This window comes from Phycodurus eques, chromosome 7, assembly GCF_024500275.1.
Source record: "Phycodurus eques isolate BA_2022a chromosome 7, UOR_Pequ_1.1, whole genome shotgun sequence".
Classification (NCBI taxonomy): Eukaryota; Metazoa; Chordata; class Actinopteri; order Syngnathiformes; family Syngnathidae; genus Phycodurus; species Phycodurus eques.
In genome coordinates this window covers 14,554,175-14,577,109 of record NC_084531.1, presented here as the reverse complement: position 1 = coordinate 14,577,109, position 22,935 = coordinate 14,554,175, and the positions used below count along the sequence as shown (strand labels likewise).

At 43.0% G+C, this 22,935-nt stretch overlaps 1 protein-coding gene across 10 annotated transcripts in view; it reads right to left on the bottom strand.

Moving 5' to 3' along the window:
* LOC133404734 (muscleblind-like protein 1) overlaps nucleotides 1–22,935 on the bottom strand; it is a 111,773-nt gene that overhangs the window by 5,794 nt on the left and 83,044 nt on the right. For 7 of the 10 annotated variants that reach the window (XM_061680927.1, XM_061680921.1, XM_061680922.1 and 4 more), the window contains 5 exons: nucleotides 13,564–13,770; nucleotides 8,595–8,834; nucleotides 4,329–4,479; nucleotides 1,799–1,834; nucleotides 253–344 (listed from right to left, as the gene is read on the bottom strand). In XM_061680927.1, coding sequence (XP_061536911.1) covers nucleotides 253–344; nucleotides 1,799–1,834; nucleotides 4,329–4,479; nucleotides 8,595–8,834; nucleotides 13,564–13,770 — 726 coding nt within the window. Of the gene's footprint in view, nucleotides 1–252; nucleotides 345–1,798; nucleotides 1,835–4,328; nucleotides 4,480–8,594; nucleotides 8,835–13,563; nucleotides 13,771–21,018; nucleotides 21,294–22,935 lie in introns of those variants that run through there. The other 3 variants (XM_061680926.1, XM_061680919.1, XM_061680920.1) reach the window with 3 other exon arrangements.

Here is a 22,935-nt window from a genome sequence, read left to right as displayed (position 1 = left end):
TTCCATCTTAGTGTTTTATTTACATAGGTATATATTTCCTTTGTTCCACTTTGTTCTCACTTTGTTCAAAAACTTGACGTGATAGAGAAAAATTTAGATCAGTTTTGCATTCCGCACCCAAAAATGTGTTAAATAAAGCTGTCAGACCTAACTTAACTACAATTGTGTTCCCCAGTGATCAGGAGGCACACGCACGCACACGTGGGAGACAGACAACCAGCGGAGGGCGCAAGAAAAAAGAGAGGAGCAAACCTGATTGGCTGAGGCGGTTGCAAAGGGAACACTTGTGGCAGATGTGTTGGCTGCGGACACATTGGCCGGAGTAGCACCGTGCATCATGGGTACTTGGGGTGGGAAAGATCACACAGACACACACACACAGACACACACACACACAGGCGTTTGAACCACAGCTCATCAGCAGCATCTTTTGTATGCTGGCCTATAGCATGGCCCGTAAACATGAGCGATCGGGACTGTTTTCCGCACAGTTATCATATTATTTATCATGGATGCTATTCAGTATAGGTCATACGCTCCCATATGCATGAGAAAAAAGGCAACGCATATTCTCACATCGACTTGAGTTTGTCATTTACGCGCCTTCGGATGCCAGATACACGCTCTGGGTGGAGCAACTCTAAAATGCGGGTGTTCCCTGTCAGTATACCAACACTGGCATAAACCTATTGACATGAAGGCTCAGCTTTCCAGCCAGACCAATCGCCCCCATGCCTGACTGGTGCTTATAAAAGTAACACACTATTATTTGTAACACGTTTTAAACAAATTTCCCACCTAGAAATTTACACTGCGTGCAAAATAACGAAATGAAAAAAATCCTATTTTATCCAAAAAGACAATTCTGAAATATAGCATTGACACATAATTACCGCTTACTACTAAAATTATATTTTATTTGTGGTACTGAGGGTAGATGTTTAGAGAAAAACAATTTTTGTTTTAATTGTAGCAGAAGTCTGCCAACCCCCCATTTTTAATTTCTTGCCCCATTATAAAATATTAAATATGTTAATATTTATAATATATATTACAAATGTATTTTTATTCATAGATTTTTAAAGGTATTGAAATATTGTAAATATCTCAATCAATATTCTTTCCTTAAAAATAAATGTGCCCCATAGTTAAAGTTTTGACTTGAAAATATGGATTCCCACAACAACTAAATTGATACAGAAGAAAAAGCTGAAATATAAGATGTACTGAAGTGACACTCAATATATAACAAGAAGTACAATTATACAGTATATATTATTGTACTTGATTGTTCGTCGGTTTATCAACAAAAATATTTTTTTTCTTATTTCAACTATTTGTACAGTATTAAATATATATTATTTATTAAATGTATTTATTGAAAAAAGAACATTGCCTAAAAAAATTGATTAATTTAAAAATAAAACTGAATGATAGACCTACATTTTTGCTGTGATAGTAAAAATTGTAATTGAAAAAAGTTTTGATGTGGTTTAATGCAACATTTAGAAGGGAGCTTCAGAATAGTTTCTAAACACACTGTATATTAATTGTATAATATTCCAAGTAAGACAGTTAGTAAAGTAAAATCCCTCATGTTTATAGCCAGGCAGCATAATGAGTTGTTAGCGAGCTTGGAGCACATAAAAACATTAGGTGACAGGCAAACCTGCAGCAGAGCACAATAAGTGATCCATAATACTATGATTAAAAGTAAATTATTGCCTTGTCTCACACGGTTTGTTGGCTTTACATGAAACATACAACAGTAGAATCGATAAGGAAAGCTGGCACCTACCAACACTTGTTGCAGGCGTCATGCACAATATTGAGCCTGCCCATCATGCATTGCAACAGGAAGTGGAGTGGAAAGGGAGAGGAACAAAAAAAAAAAAATGAAGAAAGGTCATTTACAAAATATGACATGATTGGCTTTCACCTGATGGACAGACACATCGCCACACAAAATGAACTTAGTAGAATTTAGTACAAAATCATACAAAACATATTACATACACTTCATGTACATTCAAAACAGGCCTGCTTTTCTCATATGTTCTATTGTTTTTATCGGTTAACGTTGATTCAGTGGAAATGTCGACATGGAAGTGCGATGGTGATTGAAAAACAAAGGCTTGCACAATGTGTATGAAAAGTGTATGATTACGGCAACATCGATGCTAGTTTTGTTCGTCGTCTGTGGTGTTTTGCATAGTGTGATAGCATTATGCTTGTGAACTTTCATAAAACAAAGTTAATGTGCTCTGGTTAGATACACATAATGTAAATCTTTGTTTTATATTTTTTTACTGAAGTATACTTCAACTTGGAGTGGTAATAAACAGCTTGAAGCAAGCACTCCCCATTTTGAAAATAAATGTTCACTTTCTGCCAAACTTGCTGCTTGCTGTGACGTTCGCTGCCACCATAGGTAGCGCTTGTAGCTCTTCTCTAGACAAAAAGATTGGCTGAGCGATAGCCCCTATCTCAAAAAATCTAATAAGTCAGACGAGGTACTGCTGCAATACTACATTTCCAAACATTTATTAACAAATAAACGATCCAACAAAAAAATAAATAGAATAGAATATTAACTGTATTTAGTGTTGTAATTATCCAACCACCCATCCATTTTCTGAGCCGCTTCTCCTCACTAGGGTTGCGAGCGTGCTGGAGCCTATCCCAGCTATCATCGGGCAGGAGGCGGGGTACGCCCTAAACTGGTTGCCAGCCAATCGCAGGGCACATACAAACAAACAACCATTCGCACTCACATTCACACCTACGGGCAATTTAGAGTCTCCAAATAATGCATGTTTTTGGGATGTGGGAGGAAACCGGAGTGCCCGGAGAAAACCCACGCAGGCATGCAAACTCCCCACAGGCGGGGCCGGGGATTGAACCCAGGTCCTCAGAACTGTGAGGCTGACACTCTAACCAGTCGGCCACCGTGCCGCCTTGTTGTAATTATATTATATTAAATAATTATTGGCTTTTTTCCCAAAATATGTTGCAGGTCTATTGTTTTTCTGGTTGTGCGCGTTTTATTTTGTCAACTGTAATTTAAGGAATTCTTTAGGGGGAGGCCTTGTACAAAATGTTTTCACCACTCTTCATGTCTTTTTGGGCGCTGGCATTTTTTTTTAACTGTACCAGTTTGTAAAAAAATGTTAAATAATACTTTATTTGTTAAAACATTTTTTCACAAACAAATAATAGAATAATGAAACAATAATTATGCATTTAAGTTAATATTTATTGTTTATTTGCTGGTCTCGACTGTTCTCATAGAGAAAATGGCATTGGGGGGATTTACTCCAACACAGAGAGTACCACAAATCTATTGTGAGTTTGGCATTTATGCGCTGTGATTGACTGGCGAACGGTCCAGGGTGTAGTCCGCCTTTTCAACTAAAGTCAGGTTCCAGTTTCTCATGATCCTGAACAGGATGAGTCGCACAGAGGATGGATGGAGGGGAAAGGCATTTATTAGTGGGATTCTTTTATTTGTACAAATTAATCTAAAACATATCATATGAAATAATATTATCCTTATCCTCACTACTGTCGTGGGCATCCTGGAGCCTATCCCAGTTGACTCTGGGCGAGAGGTGGGTTACACCCCGAGCTGGTCGGCAGCCAATTGCAGGGCACATATAAATAAACAAACCATTCGCACTCGCATTCACACCTACGGGACATTTAGAGTCTTCATTCACCCACCAGCCGGCACGGTGGTCGACCGGTTAGCACATCTGCCTCACAGTTCTGAGGACCGGGTTTCAAATCCTGGTCTTGCGTTTGTGGAGTTTGCATGTTCTTCCCGAGCCTGCGTGGGTTTTCTCCTGGCACTCCGGTTTCCTCCCACATCCCCAAAACATGCATGGTAGGTTGATTGAAGACTCAAAACTGTCCGTAGGTGTGAATGTGTGTGCGAATGGTTGTTTGTTTATACGTGCCCTGTGATTGGCTGGCAACCAGTTCAGGGTGTACCCCGCCTCTCGCCCGAGGACAGCTGGGATAGGCTCCAGCACGCCCGCGAACCTTGTGAGGATAAAGCGGTACAGAAAATGGATGGATGGATGGATATTGGTAAAATGACTCGCAAAGACTCGAAACTCAAAGTGTAGGACTTGCAGCAGGTTGGCTCTACGCATACTGCAGTCTTTTCTTGAATTACAATGGTGTCTCGTTATTCTCATAGCCAATGGTAATGTTTATGAATCCTAACTGAACTGCAGTTTTTTCGATTAGTGGAAAGGCAGCCTTCCATATGATTTGGCAGCCAATGAGCATGCAGAGGGCGACGCTTGTGTGCCAGGACTCACCCGAAGGGATGAAGGCAGCCTGCTGCTGGAACTGCATGTTGGCCAAGGCCTGTTGGTACTGAAATACACCGGCGTTGAACATGGTGGCGGCACCGTTGGCTTTTTCAAGTGCGGGTCTCTTTGGTAAAGGGGGCAGGACGGGAGGGAGCCCCTGATGAGGGGAACGAGAGCGATCATAATGTATCACACATTCAGGGCAAAGAGGGGGAAAAACACAGTTAGAGAATGAAGTCAACACGACAGAAACATTGGCAACACTTCACACATATAAGTATGTGAATGTTATGATGCATATAAAAGTGACAATTCTACTAGCTTAATGCATACATAGCAGGACCGCTAAATCGCATATGAGGAAAGCTGCGTTGAATCTCTATGATAAGAGAAGAAAAAAAAATAGGGGTTACTGGGGAGGCCTTTATTTGTACAGTTTGAAATTCCAAAAATTAACAACCATTACAATATTTCCAATATTTATTCGTACATCTTTTTACGCAAAAAATATGTAATACCGGTAACTATAATAAGGCAGGTATATATTCCAATTCATGTAAATATTAAGTAATATAACTATCTTCCCCTATGTACCCCCATTTCATCATTCGATTTTACAGATGCCTAGCCTATTCTGCGCTGCAGGTCACGTGTGTGGCGTCAATGACGGCCACCACTACACATGTTGTCAAAAGGTAATCACAGCTACCAGCCAATTTATTCAAGAAGTACCTGAGGCCTAGCGTCGATTAGCGCTGAGGCCACAATTCGAGGAGGAACGATAATTTCATTGGGGTCACTTCATCAGGCCAAGTAAATAAAGTAAACATCAAGGAGACAACAGCAACATGACAGGCTAAGAGGTGAAAGGTCATAGGTAACCGGTAAAAAGCTGCATCGAGCGGCCGCTTTGGTGATTTGACAGCCGACTGAGTCTTAATTAGCAGGGAGCGAGCACACGATGGCAATGGGCCAATGGGGTTCAAGCGCATTAACATAAACCACCAAGCGGCGGATGCGTCATGGGGAGGCGGGCAGCAGTGCATTGTGGGTCGGTGTGGAAACACAAAACAAGACAAAACAAACAAACAAGACAAAATAATTATCATTGTAATGCGGTTTACAACCAGACCAAGACCAGAACATGCACATAGCTACTATGAGTAAAGACATTCCTAACATGAATTTTGTTTTCGCAATAAATGCAATTGACTGAATGGTTGTTTTTAACATGCTTCTTAAATTTATTGTGGACTCTAAATTATTGATAGGTGTGAATGTGTGCGTGAATGCTTGTTTGTCTATATGTGCCCTGCGATTGACTGGCAACCAGTCCAGGGTATGAAGTTTGTTCTGCATACGGTACTGTATATGAGAACAGGCCAGTAAACCAGCATTGTGGAAATTCGTGAGAAAATAATCAGTATGTGGAAAAAAGCGGTAAATGGAAAAATAATTTTCTTTTCTATAAAACTGGGATATCTCTTTCTTTCTTTCTTTTTACTAAGCAGATGCTAATGTAAATTAGAGCTGCCAATCAATTAATTTTTAACCAGATTAATCACACTTGGATTTTGATTAATTGCGATTAATCACAGGCACCAACTATACCACACATAGTACCACATTTTGCCTTCAGATAGTATTTAAAACTTTTTGTACTTCAATGAAAAGAGAGTTCAGTGCTGCACTATATGCAAATTACATTTGTTTTATCGAAAGTCCCATCGGCGTGACTTTTGAAGCAAAATCTTCCCCTGAGCCCGCCAGTCGGGGCCTCCTCACGTCACACTGGTGTAAGCATGGACTTAATGACTTTCCCATTTTATTTATTTTTATTTTTTTGCCTGTTCTGCTGTTAGGTCAATGAGAAATGAAGATCTGTTTGTATTTTATGCTGTGTCATAGTGGACTTTTTAAGCTGCCACTGTGGTTTCTTTGTATTCTGGTGGATATTTATTGAGAATTACAGACATTCAGTTGAACAGAACAAAGTTTTTAAAGGGGAGTGACATAAAAAACAAAGGAGAGAGAGTGAAAAGTCAACAAAAGACAAAGCATTAGCTGTACACAAGATGAGGAAAGTAAAGCATTATATAACTAGTAGAATGAAACATTGTATTCGAGTGTTGTATATGTCAGTAGTGCTACCCATTGTGAGGGACAGGAAAGTATAGGACAGGACTGGACAGGAGAGGGACAGGAGGGGAAGCATGCAGGACAGGGCTCGTGTACCCGGCTGTACAACTGAAGTGTGGTGGGAGTGGCAATGTAAATTGTAAAAATCCGTAGGACCAGAGTGTAAATGAGGGGATACCCAAGAAATTCACATTATTCTAAGTGATTTGTCGCAATGAGTGAGTGGCCCCACACCCAGCGAATAAGTCCCATAGGGGTGTGTGTCTGCAGACACATGCAAGTGAATTGACACCATCGCACACGCACAATAACCGTCAGTAGTCTCCCATAATTGCTGTGCCTGCACCGTGGGGGCTGAGGACCCTGGCCCACCCAATCAAGAGGCGGGGTCGGGGACGGGACACCACCCTCGCCGAAGAACCCAGGGGGGTCCCCACAAGGCACCCCGAAACCGGCCAACCAACACCTATCCCACCCGCACCACCCCCACGCGCCCCGCCACTAACGCCAACCAGGAGAGCGAGATGCCCCCCACCAACCCACTAAGCCCACAATGTAGCCAGTCCCCACCCAGCCCGAAGGTGAGACAGTGTCCCCTGTTTGGTGGAAAGGAGGGCGGATAAGGGAGCGATAAGGGGGGCAACCAGGAGAGGAGCCACGGGGCATGAGAGGGGAGCCCCCACACCAAGCAGCCATCCAGCCAGAGGGGCCCGGCCCCAGGCGGACCACCATGAGCCTAGTGAGAACCCACCCCGTCCTACCCCCGTTGCTATGACTGCCAGGTCCTCGGCTGGTTCCCTGAGTGGTGTGGTGCATTCAAATCTGGAGTGGCCCATGACAATAGGGGGCAGGGCTGCCAGGGACTGCTGCCCCACAGCCAACCCCCCACCAAAACCCCGCTGCCCTCCAGAGATAAGTGTATGTAGTGCATTAAAAGAAAGGGGATGAGTGTGTGTAATGCATTAAAATCTTAGGGGGCAGATCACGTACCTAAACATAACCTGCCCCGCATTTCAGATATCCATCCGCGGTTAAGGTTAAGGTTAAGGTAAAGGAGCGTGTGTGGTCTATATATATAAATGCGGTGATGAATCTGAGTTAATACATGATAATTTTGTGATTCATCTTGACTTGATGCTATAACTTTGACAGCCCTAATGTAAATACACATTGCTTAAACTATTTCCTGTTCCTCCTGTCAAGGTATCTGTAAAGGTAGTTTACGTTATTTTAGTTTTATAACAGTGGTAAATTCTATTTTTTCACTTGGCAGTTAAGAATGTTAAATTGTGACATAAAACTGGAAACTGAAGAGAGATAAAAGGTTGGAGTCTGGAAGGAATGATTCCCTTTACATAACTTCCTAGGGGGAATTAGAATGGAGTTGAATGAACTTATAAGTCAACCAGCATTAGATAAGAGATTGTTTTATCCATCCATCCATTTTCTGTACCGCTTTATCCTCACAATTGTCGCGGGCGTGCTGGAACTTATCCCAGCTATCTTCGGGCAAGAGGCGGGGTACACCCTGAACTGGTCGCCAGCCAATCGCGGGGCACATATAAACAAACAACCATTTGCACACACAGTCACACCTAAGGGCAATTTAGAGTCTTCAATCAGTCTTCAGTTTTTGAGATGTGGGAGGAAAGCGGAGTACCTGGAGAAAACCCACGCAGGCACGCGGAGACTGCAAACTCCACACGGGCGGGGCCGGGATTTGAACCCCGGTCTACAGAACTGTGAGGCAGATGTGCTAACCAGTCGCTCACCGTGCCACCTATAGATTATTTTATATATATATATTTTAAATTACAAAATACAACTAAATGAGTTGTGAATGCTTGACTTCTGTTTAATACTGCCTTTATGTGAACTGTAGGCATTTAAAAGGATAATTTCCATGTTCATGCTCAGACCATAAACTACGCTAATTTAAAAAGTTAAATGCCACGGTATACAATGTAATATTGATGCCGTCTGCAGTCGAGCCCTGATAAGATCTCATGGAGAGGTAAAGTGAAAGCGAGATGAGTCTTCCAATTAGAAACTCACAAGTAGTGGCCAGTCTATGACATCATATCTGTTCTACGTGGCATGTATATATTTAAAGTCAACAGCGAGGATGCCTACCATGGCTGCGGCAGCCGCCGCCTGGTTGACTTGATGCTGGGCCGCTTTGATTTTGGCCTGTAGGTGAGTGGGTGGGTGGAAGTACTTGCACTTCTCCCGGGAGCAACGGCCCTTAATGTAGTCCATGCACACCGTCACCGTGTTGTCGTTGGTGTCGATCATGGTGCTGTCGGACGGGTGCGCGAAGCGGCAGTCGTTCTCGCCACGTGTGCAGTTGCCCCTCTGGTACTCCCGACATACCTGTAGCACAAATGTGTGGTATAATGTACTATTTAATATTCAATACAGTGGACACTCTAGTCTTATGCCCCAAAATATGCCCATTTCTTATGCCCATTGGGCAGCCGTGGCCCAATGGTTAAGATCATCGCCTGCCACCGTTGGGGACCTAGGTTCAAGATCCCGACTGGACCATCCGCCAACATCCCCCAGACTCACGGCTGTGGTGTCCTTGAGCAAGACACTGATACGCCGAAATGCTCCCCGGGCGCTTCAGCTGCCCCCTGCTCCAGTGTGTTCCACTAACATGTGTATGTGTATGTGTTCACTGTCATGGGTTAAATGCAGAGAACAAATTTCATGTGCATGGATGCATGTTCATGACAAGAAAAGATGATGATTCTTCTTCTTCTCCCTGCGTATGTGTGGGTTTTCTCCGGGTACTCCAGTTTCCTCCCACAGTCCAAGAAACATGCATGGTAGGTTAATTGAAGACTAAATTAAGATTTAAGATTTAACTGCCCATAGGTGTGAATGTGAGTGTGAATGATTTTTTAGTCTGTATTTGCCCAAGCGATTGGCTGGCAACCAGTTCAGGGTTGACCCCACACCTCGGCTGCAGTCAGGTGGGATAGGCTCAAGCATACCTGCGACTCTAGTAAGGATAAGCAGTGTAGAAAACGGATGGATGGAGGGATGGTTGGATGGATGGAAAACTATCTATAGCGTGATTAAGTCCTGGAGTTTTTTAGGGGTTCGCAGAACACCATAAAAGACGCATGACACATTTTGGCTTGCACATTTTAGAAATTTTTTTTAGTTTAAAATGGGTTACTTTACCCAGGATCCCTCACTGCATCATGACCGTGGTCTGTTTTAAGATGGTGTAAATCCACGCTGGCTGTCCACGCATGCTTCTACTAAGCCAGCTCCTGATCCAAGATGTAGATTCTTTCACAAACACAACTGAAATGCGCTCATACGCACAACTGACATATCCGCTCGTGTGGACATGCTGCCTACAATGCTGCCAGGGGGAACTTAGTGTGAAGGTAGCATAACGTAACATGTTTTTGGAATGTGAGAGGAAAAACCCCAGAGAAAACCCATGCAAGCACAACAAAAACTTCCTAAATCAGTCCAGGAAAAGCCACAGTTGAGATTTGAACCCCAAACCTCAGAATCGTGAGGCAGATGTACTAACCACTAGGTCACTGTGCTGCCCTATACTTACCTACTTTGAGAATGTAAACAAAAAAAAAAACACACGCACACACACTAAAAAGGCAAAGTCGCAGCCGTCAGTAATCCACTGCTTCATTTACTTCATAATTTGATGAATTAATTAATCCGCTTCGCCTGTTCACAAGATGATGATCACTTCAGGCACACAGTGACAATCAATCTAATTGACGGGTGGAGGCATTACTCTGGATTGATAGGCAGAACAGAGCGTGACCGACGCTCATTTTTACGGGCTCCTCAATCACGCCGCGTCGAACGTTTATTCAAATCAGCCGCGTTGCTGTTCTTTAGAGAGACGACAGGGAGCAGCAAATGGTTGGGAAAGCGGGAGACTCGCTGCTCAGTGAGGCCCATGGGAAATATGAGCACTGAAGGACACGGGGCCTGACTTTGACATATTAACCAACACACACACATATACACAAGGTTAGCACATGTATAAAAAAAAAAAATAATTCCATTTAGAATTACATTTTGACACTTTAAAGAGGCGTGCAATAACATATCGTCTCTGCTTGAGCTTAGTTTGCTTCTGCTGAGTCTCAATCGCACCAAAACAGATTTAATATCATAACACCCTGTGTGTATATCTCCTAGCCTTTTTCCCCATTCCTTGTTTATCAGCCCCGCTGTCTGCATGCATAAAGCGATTTGTGCACAAACTATCTGTCGCCATGACGGCTAATCATCTACAAACACCAATCAGAGCGAGCAGTTGGGTTCAGGCCTCCATGTAGCTCTCTAAATATACACACATAATACACATTCATCCTCTCCCAACGCCACCATCGCCACAACTGGCCTTATTGAGAAAAGAAAGAGGCCGTCTTGTTGTCAGGCAGATGTTGGTGAGGTGGGTGATGGAGGGAGGGAGGGAGGGAGAGAGAGGAAATGTGGGAGTAGATGATGAATTCGGAGTAAAGGACAGAGAGATCGAGATCAAGGAGACAAGAGCAAGAGAGAGAGTGGTAGACAGTGTATGGTGGTTAAAAAAAAAAGAGTAGTCGGAAAAGAGAGTGAGGCCAAATTGGAGCGATTTGATGTTCCCTGCAGCCGGCGTGGACCGGCATGTCTCCCTTAACGGTGCTTAATCATGCATTAGAGTGAGCTGTAACCCGCCCAGAGTGCTTAGGTGGGGAAGCAAATGAAGGGCCCGTTAATCATATTTGCATCCCCATGGTAACCGTCGTTCTCTCCCATTTGCATCAAGCGCGCTTGCAGGTAAAAAAGCAACATGTGAGTTTATGGGAGTTGCGAAACGCTGCACTATGGCAACACTAAAGGGGAGACACGCAGACCGAATAAGACTGAGTGTTCTGGAAAATATTTTCACAGAGCCGCTTGTCTTCTAAAATAGGAGATTTCTCCACGACTGAGGGAAATTGTGTGTAACGTATCTCCCGACTCCAGTGCGTGATAATCCACATGATTCCAGCTCTGTTTATTTTGAATGGCACAGGAGCAACTCAAATATGCCTGGCTCCAAGGATATTTTTAGCAAAGTGAGTTTCTAATGAATTTGAGCTGCAAATGATGACCGAGGGGGCAAATCACCAGCACATTTGGGCTTTGTCCACATGTGCACGGTTATACATGAACAACTATCTTCTCATACCAATGATGTTAAAGTAACAGTTGATGCTATAATCCCTAACCAGACCGCCATTTTAGCCAATCAGAAACTGAAAGAAAGTCATTACTGGAAAAGGCACAGCAACAATAATGATGACTCAAATGAAAAGAGAAATATTTTGTGGAAAGAGGCTAAGTAGAGTTACTGCGAAAATGCATGAAACAAATATTCTCACAGCGGGGCCGCCTGCTGCGCCGATTTATGGCAGTCACAAAAATAGGGCCTAATTAATAAAAAAAATGAATTGGCAATAATTATTATTTGATATTTATTGTTGCAGTTGTTTACAAGAACTTATAATAACATCTGTTAAAATAATAATTTTGTAATTTCAATGATTATTAATCATCTATGTTTTGTATTATTAGATATATCTATTATTATTAACAAATAGACAATAATAAATAGTAACAAAATAAAGCAATTACTGTAAAGCGGACCCCCACTAATCTGCAGGGCATAGGGACCAAGAGAATAGCGAAAATCTGCAAATAGTTGATGCTCCTTGTAATTGCATCAAAACAAATTTATTTTAAAAAAGCAAATAAGTGGGGTCTCTGGTCAAAATAAAATCTAAAGAGGTGAATATGTGGGGGTCCACTTATTATTTATTACTATTATTATTACTATTTATTATTATTATTATTATTGTTATTATTATTATTATTATTATTATGCCCTGTGATTGGCTGGCAACCAGTCCAGGTTATACCCACCTATCACCCAAAATCAACTAGAATAGGCTCATGGATAGATGGATTATTATTGTTATTATTAAGTTAGTAACAAAATAAACACCAATGTTTGTGTGCGTAATGCCAAACATTGTGACACAATATAAATAAAAATATAATTAAAAAAGATATTTCCAATGTAAAAATAAAAAGACATCATTCATGCCAAAACGTCTGATGGGCATGGTCTGGGCCTCAAATGTTTTATAATCTGTTTGTCTGCGTTTGAATGAAAATGCTAACAATAGCGGAATGAGATAGTTTAAATGATCATTTGGATGAAAAGGCTGCAGGCTGCCGACTTGCTCTCGTCTCCAGTGTGACACTTGACTCAGCAATGAAATCTAATCCCTGCTCTGTCTTCTGCATCTGATAGCGTTGCTGAGCCTTCTCCCTTGATGACGGCAACAGGTCTCCAAATTGATTTTCCTTTTAGCCCCACCCCATCTGCTCCCACAATCTATTTTGTCCTGTCACTGATCCAATCCCCCTCGCTCTGCATGTCGTCTCCCCGGCGACTTCCTCATCACCCGCTACCGCCATTAATTACCTGACCGCCTACTGTTACGTGTTAAATGTAACCATCCTAACTTTGTCGCCCACCTCCCACCTGCGTGCCAACAATTAGCTCGTTATTCTGCTGCCGTTGTTTCCCCGGGTGGGGCTGCATAATGGATGAGATTGAGCTACAGTCCAATTAATGATTAGATGCACACAGCTAGACGAGCGGTGCTCATCATGTGACTGATTGATTTCATGGAAGAAGGAAAGATTCTGTACAGGTTTGGCTGTGATTCTGGGAAACTTGGGCATGGCTAATGTGTGCACAGAGCTACTCTTATTAATGTTTCCTCCTCTTTGCTTAAGTCTGGGTAATGACCATATTATGGTAAAGGTTGTAGTGTAGTGTACACAAACTGTGTACTAGATACATAATTAAAGTCTACACACAGATGCTGTTTGAGGAAAGGGTCTTTAATATTCAGACAAATCACACATTTCAAAGGCTAATCGCATTGCAGGGCTGTGTAATAATGTTCAATGGCTGCTGTATTTCCTAGAGTTTTGCATAAAAACGGATGGATGTGATAGAATCATGATTCAAAATCTCCATAATAAATGTCTTTGTGCGTCTCACCTCCAGTCTATCCGTCCTCATCAGTTTCTGAGCCACGGTGGCGACCGGGACGGGAGCGCTGGCGCTGTTGGTGAGCAGTATCGGGCAGCTGGGCAGGATCTCGGCAGGCATCAGGCCAGGCGACACGGGGCCAAGGTACGGGTTGAACGCTGCGGCCGCGCCTCCATTGGCATTGGTCGCCAGGCCGGGTGTGACTGAAAACATGGGCTAGAAGGAAAGAGTGGGTCAAAGGTAAAGATTTGATTTATTTCGATCACCTCCAAAGTCTATATAATCAGGTTATAGCAATGAACACATAATAACTTTATCCTGAATGTGAAAATTATTGTGATAATACAATCGCTTTAATGGGGAATATATCTTGAGTGTGGAGGCACGGTGGACGACTGGTTAGAGCGTCTGCCTCACAGTTCTGAGGACCGTGGTTCAAATCCCGGCCCCGCCTGTGTGGAGTTTGCATGTTCTCCTGCGTGGGTTTTCTCCGGGCACTCCGGTTTCCTCCCACATCCCAAAAGCATGCATTAATTGGAGACTCTAAATTGCCCATAGGTGTGACTGTGAGTGCGAATGGTTGTTTGTTTGTATGTGCCCTGCGATTGGGTGGCAACCAGTTCAGGGTGTACCCCGCCTCCTGCCCAATGATAGCTGGGATAGGCTCCAGCACGCCCGCAACCCTAGTGAGGAGAAGCGGCTCAGAAAATGGACGGATGGATGGATATCTTCAGTGTCAAAAGCTGATCACCATACAATATCATATCTAAGATAATAATACATTCATACTACAGTATATCATACACCATACCACACCACATCATACTATACCATACAATAACATATCAAACCATACAAACCATATACAATATCATATTATATCATATTATATCATACTATACCATACGAAATCAAGCGATGTCATACCACCTATCATAGCCTGTTTCACAAAACCATATCATACCATACCATACCATACCATACCATACCCATACCCTTCCATTGCATTCCATACCCAATCATCATAAAATACCGTCCCTTATCATCATACAATACATGGTACCAGACTGCCCCTAAATGGTGGTATTTTGCCACTAAAATTTCAGCTATGGGGGTACAAATTTGCTTGAGAACAGTACATTTTCTGATGTTTTTTTTTCATTATTATTAAATACTAGTACTAAATACTACAGCTGATGGGTACCAGCTGGCCAAGCGGAATGTAGCTTTGATGGTCACTGAGGCAAAAACTTGGGCGTGGGAGGTGTTCGGTGAGGCCATGTAGAACGACTTTCTGGTCCACCGTCCGGCGTCTTAGAAGGGGGAAGCAGTGCACCATCAACACTGTGGGGAGAATACTTCGAAGACCTCCTCAATTCCACCGACACGCCTTCCGATGAGAAAGCAGAGTCAGTGGCCAGTGGACCAGCTCTTCACCCTTGCCAGGGTCCTCGAGGGTGCATGGGAGTTTGTCCAACCAGTCCACATGTGTTTTGTGTACTTGGAGAAGGCGTTATACCGTGTCCCTCGTGGAGTCCTATGGGGGTGCTTGGGACTATGGGGTACCGAACCACCAGATACGGGATGTTCAGTCCCTATACGACCGGTGTCAGAGTTTGGTACGCATTGCTGGCAGTAAGTCGGACTCGTTTCCAGTGAGGGTTGGACTCCGCCAAGGCTGCCCTTTGTCACTGATTCTGTTCATAACCTTTTTGGACACAATTTCTAGGTGCAGCCGAGGCATAGAGGGGGTCTGCTTTGGTGGCCTCAGTATTGTATCTTTGCTTTTTGCAGATGATGTGGTTCTGTTGGCTTCATCAGGCCGTGATCTCCAACTCTCACTGGAGCGGTTCACAGCTGAGTGTGAAGCGGCTGGGATGAGAATCAGCACCTCTAAATCTGAGACCATGGCCCTGAGTAGGAAAAGGGTGGAGTGCCCTCTCCAGGTTGGGGATGAGATCCTTCCCCAAGTGGAGGAGCTCAAATATCTTAGGGTCTTGTTCACAAGTGAGGGAAGAATGGAACGTGAGATCGACAGGCGAATAGGTGCAGCGTCTGCAGTGATGCAGACTTTGTATCGGTCTGTTGTGCTGAAGAAGGAGCTAAGCCGAAAGGCGAAGCTCTCTATTTACCAGTCGATCTACGTTCCTACCCTCACCTATGGTCATGAGCTGTGGGTCGTGACCGAAACAACAAGGTCCCGGATACAAGCGACCGAAATTAGTTTCCTCCGCAGGGTGTCCGGGCACTCCCTTAGACATAGGTTGAGAAGCTCGGTCATCCGGGAGGAGTAGAGCCGCTGCTCTTCCGCATTGAGAGGAGCCAGATGAGGTGGCTCGGGCATCTGTTTAGGATGCCTCCCAGACACCTCACCAGAGGTCAGGTGTTCTGGGCACGTCCCACCGGGAGGAGACCCCGGGGACGACCCAGGACACGCTGGAGAGACTACGTCTCTTGGCTTGCCTGGGAACGCCTTGGGATCCCCTCGGAAGAGCTGGAGGAAGTGGCTGTGGATGGGGAAGTCTGGGCTTCCCTGCTGAAGCTACTGCCCCCGCGACCCGACTTTAGATAAGCGGAAGACAATGGATGGATGGACCTTTTGTTGCTGACAAACTTCTGCTACACACTTCAGCCCAGTTGTTGGTGATGATGTACAACTGAACTAGTTTGCCAGCTAACATTAACTCCAAAGGAAGAAGACAGGAATTGAACACCAAAGGAGAAGAAGGCAGGCCAGTGTGTGAGACTGGGAGGGAGCAAATGACCACTGTGATTGGCAAATGTGTGAAAAAAGGGGGCTCTTGGGATCATCATGAAAATCAACAGGTTTCACATCCAGTAACTCTTGTAAAGAGTGAACAATGGTGACAAGGACCATCGGTGCTTACTATCTACCAGTAAACCTAATGGGCTAAAGGCAAAAAAATCCTGATAATGAGTCTGACTCGTTTTCAGGATGAGTGGCTGTGTATTACCAGTAATACAGTGAAAATTAGAGAAAATGTGAATATTTACTATCCAAATCGATTTACAGTGTGTGTTCTTAAATTTCCTGCTTGTGCTCCTTAAATTTTAAGTTCGGGATCACTGTGCTCCTAGTAAAAAAAATGTTGGTTTGGAGCCCTGCATTAGCAAACCATACCTTATCATCATATACCAATATCATGTATCACATCTAATCATGATTCCAATCAATACTGTATCACACCATATAGTCACCATACAAATACATATCAGAATCACACCATACAAGACCATAATTTTTCTATGGTTTTCAAATGCCATGAACAGTGTGTTTTGTCAGCAGGAGTAACACTGTGAAACGCAGTGAGAAATGTGCTTGAATAGGAAAGCCATTGTTAGAGGCAGCCATAACACGCTGCAAGTTTTCCCTGCACGTTCTTGACCTGCACCTCAGTATAAGAGTTGCCCCTTGAGATCCTGCCAACGAGACACAATGAGTTATAGAGCATCGGCAACAACCAGGGTCTGGGCAGATACAAAAACCTCTTGCTGCTCTCATTAAATCAAGAGAAATAGCATGAAATCTGTAGTATTTCCAGCACTGCCTTCAGGAGCATCTGGAGAATTAAATCTTATCACAAGGTGCACTTGAAAAGTGGATTTGAGCCCCTCAAGGTGCTCTGATGTCAAGACATAGCTCAAGGTTTGGCCAGAGCAGACATGATGTCATTGAAATGAATCTCAGTCATGTGGCTTCATCAGTGCAATGATGTCATCTTCTAAATATTTTGAAAGCTCTGCTCACGGCCATTTTTGGTGTATCCTTTTACTGTGATGTTTTGGGAAAAGTTTGAACATGCTTTCATGCAGTTACGTGAGATACATTCACACCGCGTACCTTTTCACACCCCTTGACGTCACTGCATTGATGTTTGACTCAACAACTCACTCAATTTAAAATCAAAGATATTTATGTTAACATTCCATTTTACATGCAAACACTTTGAGGGGATCATCAAAGTGACGTTGCCATTAAAAAATTGTTGTTTTTTTTTTACAAATGATGAAACATCAAAAGGATCTAAAGTCATACTGTACACCCAATTGAACAAATCATAACGATCGATTTAACGTGTAGTGTATGGACAATTAGTTTGAATACAATTAGGATTGATAACATGAGGCTGTTGAGAGCGAGGGAATAAGTCAGAGACTGAATTAGTGAACGAGTGACAATTGGCATCTGAGTAAATGAGAGAGTTAATTAATAAGCAATTGAGTGACTCAAGTGAATATACTGTATGTGTCAGTGAGTTAGACAGTAAGTGAGTTTGTGAATAAACTAGTGAATAAGTGGATGATGGAGTGAAAATTCAGTGAGTGAGTGTGTGAGAGTGTGTGTAAATAACTGAATGAACTAATGAGTGCTTGAGCCAGGGAGCAAGTAGGTAAATGAATAAGTTACTCTGTGAGTAAATGAGTGAGTTGGCGGTTCAGTAAATGAAATGATAAGGGAGCGAGTGAGCAAATGAATGAATCAGTGAGAGAGTGAGTGGGTAAATTGAGTAAGCAATTGAGTGAAAGAATGAGAAAATTAATGTGTCATTGAACAAGTGAGGGAGTGAACTATTGTGTGAATGAGGGCATGACAGGGATTCCAGATTCCAGAATAAATTAGAGAGTTGCTGATTGAAATCGTGAGTGAGTGAATCTGTGAGTGAGCGGGTAATTGAATAGATGTGAGTGAGCGAATGAGCAAATAAACAAGTCGAGTGAGTGACAGGGTAAGTAGACACCACAGTTAATGAGCGAATTTTCAAATTTCTCAATGCAGCGGTGAGGAAGTGAGTGAATTAGTTCGTGTCAGTGGGCAAGCAAATGAAAATACATTAGCGAGTGAATAAATGAATTTGTGAGTGAGTGGGTGAGCAAATGAGTGAGTCATCGAGGGCGTAAGTGAACCAGTGAGTGAATGAGTAACAGGGTAAGTAGGTTTCGCAGTAAATGAGTGTTACTGAATGAAGCAGTGAGTGAGAAGTAAAGTCAGTGAATAAGTGTGTTACTCAAAGAGTAAATGCCTGAGCGAATCAGTGAGTGGCTGGGTGAGTCGGTGAATGAGTGAAAAGGTAAGTGAGAAAACGAGTGACAAAATGAACCAGAGAGTAACTGGGTGAATAGATGGGCGAGAGAAAGAGCAAATGACTGAGTCATCAAGTGAGTGAATGAATTAGTGAGTGACAAAGAAGATGCTAAAGCAAATGACTGAGTGAATAGACCAGTCAGCAAGTTAGTGAATGAATGAGTCAATAGATGAGGGAGTGATTAATTTCTAAATAAAGCTACGATGTGAGGAGTTCAGTAGAGCAGGAATTCTCAAACTTTCTGGGACGAGGGACCCCTTACAGTGTGATTTTTTCCCAAGGACCCCCCATATTCTGAACGCAAATTAAACTATCACATTGACCCCTAAATTCCATAGGAATTAAAAGTTGTAATGTTACAATAACAAATTCATAATTTTAGAGAATTGTATGAGAACGTTATGAGAATACAGGCATTTTTTGTTATAGTAGCAATCTTTACAATACCACACATGTATTTAGTTGGGATGGAAAGTGGTTATTTTACGAGAATAAAGTTGTCATTTTTCAAGATAAAGTTTTAACACTATACCTATAAGTCTAACGATGGAAGAAAGTCACAAAGTGAATTTAAAAATACAACTTTATTCTGCTATTTTGTCTTTTAGTCTAGAAGATGCCTTAATTCTTGATAAAATAGGACTATGTTTATTCTAGAAAAAATACAGTGTTATAAAAAAAATAAGACTTTGTTCCTGTAATAATGCCCCTGTTGACAAAACACACACACACATGCACACACACGCACATTAAACAACTTCATACATGCAGGGATGTCAGAGTTATGTGGTATGTCATAATCATACCATTTCCATCATATTTTGCCCAAGTTGTACAATTGCCATATAGACTGCACTTCATCCTAGAACACCTCTGCGAGGATCCTGTTCGTGGACTTTAGCTCTGCGTTCAACACCATCATGCCCAAACTCTTCTCCTCCAAGCTTCTCCAGCTCAGCGTCTTGCCTGCCATCTGCCAGTGGAGTTACAGCTTCCTGACGGGCAAGACACAGCACGTGAGGCTGGGGGACACCACCTCATCCACACGCATCATAAGCACCGGGGCGCCCTCTCTCCGCTGCTCTTCTCTCTCTACACGAACGACTGCACCTCAACACACCTGGCTGTCAAACTCCTGAAGTTTGCAGACGACACCACAGTGATCAAAGACGGTGACGATTCTACGTATCGACAGGAAGTGGAGCAGCTTGAGCTTTGGTGCAGCCGGCACAACCTGGAGCTCAACATGCTCAAAACGGTAGAGATGGCCATGGACTTCAGGAAGCATCCTTCTCCACAGCTGTCCCTCATGTTGTCCAACTGCCCTGTGTCAACCGTCAAGACCTTCAAGTTCCTGGGAATTACAGTCTCTCAGGACCTGAAGTGGAAGACCAACATCAACTCCATCCTCAAAAAGGCCCTGCAGAGGATGTACTTCCTGTGGCTTCTGAGGAAGCACAGCCTGCCACAGGAGCTGTTGAGGCAGTTCTACACAGCAGTCATCGAGTAAGTCCTGTGTTCATCCATCAGAGTCTGGTTTAGTGCTGCCACAAAAAACTCCGACTGCAACAGACAATCAAAACTGCAGAAAAAAATTGTCGGTACACCCCTACCCGCCCTTGAGGACTCGCATGCTGCCAGAACTATGACAAGAGCATGCAAAATCCTCTTGGACCTTCCAATTCCTGGTCAACACCACTCCTTCCCTCAGGTAGGCGCTATCGATCAATGCAAACTAAAACCAGCAGACATTCCAACAGTTTCTTCCCTCTTACCATTAAATTGCTAGAGGCTAAGTGACTCTCCGTAGTGTAGTTTTTATGTCTCTTTTATGTCTCAAATGTATTTATCGTCAAAATGGCTGTCCTAAAACCGGAGACAAATTCCTTGTGTGTTTTTGACATACTTGGCAAATAAAGAGGATTCCGATTCTAATTAGTTATCTTTTTATCTGTTTTATAGCTTTTTTTTTTTTTTTTAATATCTCACATTATGTTTGTATCAATGGGAGGGCGAAGTAAGAATTTTATTGCACAGGGGAAACATGTTTCCCTACTACTTAACACTTTGAATCTTGAATTATATCCGAGCTTTTAACTGGTCCAAACCTAAGGTAGTTTGTTTTAATTGGTTTCCCATCCCCAAATGTATGTATGCACTTTTTTAAAATTATACAACACAATTTATCGCCAAATATTTTGCACACCCTCAAGCTATGGTTCAAAGATCCTCAGAGTTCCCCAGACCACAGTTTGAGAACCCCTGCAGTAGAGGAAGACGCTGGGGAAGGGTAAGCCTTAAAAACCACAACAGACAAACTAAAAGCAGACAATTCCTTGAAAGAACAGTGTTGTCCCACCTTTTGTACACAACAAAGGTGTGTTTGCTTGACTTTGTAATGCTGCCTCTCTTCACTCTGCCATCCTATCGCCTTCACTTGAACCGCCTGTCGTCTTTCTCTCTCTAGCCGTTTATCTCTCGTCGCCTCGCTCGCATGTGCTCTGTCCTTCTCTGTCTCCGCCATCCTCCCTTTTCTCTCGGCGTGACACAAACAGAAAGCGAAGGCTCGGTGGCCCCACAGAGATCTATAGCCTCTTTAAACCCTTTCAGGGTTAGCTCTGTTCCTCTCTAAAGGGGCTTTACACTCGATGCCAGTGATAAGCTATTGGATAAGTGTGCACGTTTGTTTATCTAAGTGTGTGCATGCCTGATTGCGTAAGTGTGTGTGCGTGTGTGTGTGTGTGTGTGTGTGTGTCAAAAGCAGCGCTTTTGAATTATGGTGAGCCTTAATTGAAGGCTCACCATAATAACATTTACAACAACACATAACAATAACATGTCTTAATAACATGTCTGTGACATGCGTTCATCAAAATACCCCAAGGATCCAGAATTATAACCAATTTTACACGCATTATTTCCTGTCTTGCTCAAATTAGCCCATGTTTTGGGGTCTGGCATTGTCTCATGCAAATGAGGGACTGTATTCCACGCCCTGTATTTTGTTGGCCTACGACAAGTCTGCCCTTAGGCGCCTTGCAACAAGAGGGGCTTCTAGTTCCGGCAGTAGAGTCTAGTGTGTTTATATTAAAAAAAAAAAAGGTAAGTGTCCGTAAAGACAATAAAAGCATTTTAACTCACGGAGGCAGCAGTTGATAGACTACGCTGTATATATGTGGCGCATGAACACATTAACAATCACCTCATGTGGACAACTTGACTGAGCAATCAAATAGAGTCGCTTATAAGAAGCTAACAGCTACGGCTATCTGTGCATCCAACAAAACTCAACACAGCTCTGCTTACCTTACCTTTTGGCTTTGGCATGATAAGGAAGGGCGTGGCGCCCGTGGGGGTTATGCGTGTTTCTACATGGGAGTGCTTATGCATTGGGGGGTTGAACAGAGTACTCAACTAGTTGACTAGTTGGTTTAGTTGACTAGTCAATACGTCAAATTCACCACTTCACAATGAAGGTTAGCGCTTGAGTCGATTAATGGCCAATCACTTGAGTTGACTAGTTGATGCACTGACTTGACCTCTTCACAATGAAGGTTAGAAATTGACTTGATTAGTCGCCAATCACGACATGGCTGCCATTTGGAAAGCAACAGGTACTGGGGTCCGTGCAGCAAACTAGTAGTGGTGCCTCAAGTGTGTGGAAATATTTTCTTAAAAAATGATACCGGTAGTCTGTCCTCAAATATAACAAATGCACAAGTGCTATGCAGGCCCATCTGAAAAGACAACTGCTAACGCTAGCTGAAGAATAGCCTAAATCCTCAGTTAGCAAATTCACCAAACAACCTCCTGTAACCAAGAAAAGACAGACAAGATAATGTCATATCTGCTTTGACGATAAAACGAGGATGAGGGGAGGTCGATCCACAACCTTTTTATTGTGGGAAAAAAAAAAATGGCTGATGCTCAATCACAAATCATCCTCAGGCGCCTTCACTGCCTCACACAGTCAGAACATAGAGAACTCAGCTACTTTTCCACATCATGCAACTGCAGCTCAGTGCAATACATTATTGCAAAAGCATTCCCTTCTTAGATTTTTCATTTTAATTATAGCATTGTGAGTAGCAACCCTACATTTGTGGGACATGAATTGGTGTTAGACTTCTACAAGTGAGTTGCGGGGAAGGCGCGACTGGTCCGTGGACAGCGGGGACCGTATGTCTGCAGTATGATGGGGAGGGTGAGCTTGTATTCGGAGGCTGAAGGCAAACAGTTGCACGCACAGCGAGTTGACAACTGAATAATTATCAAT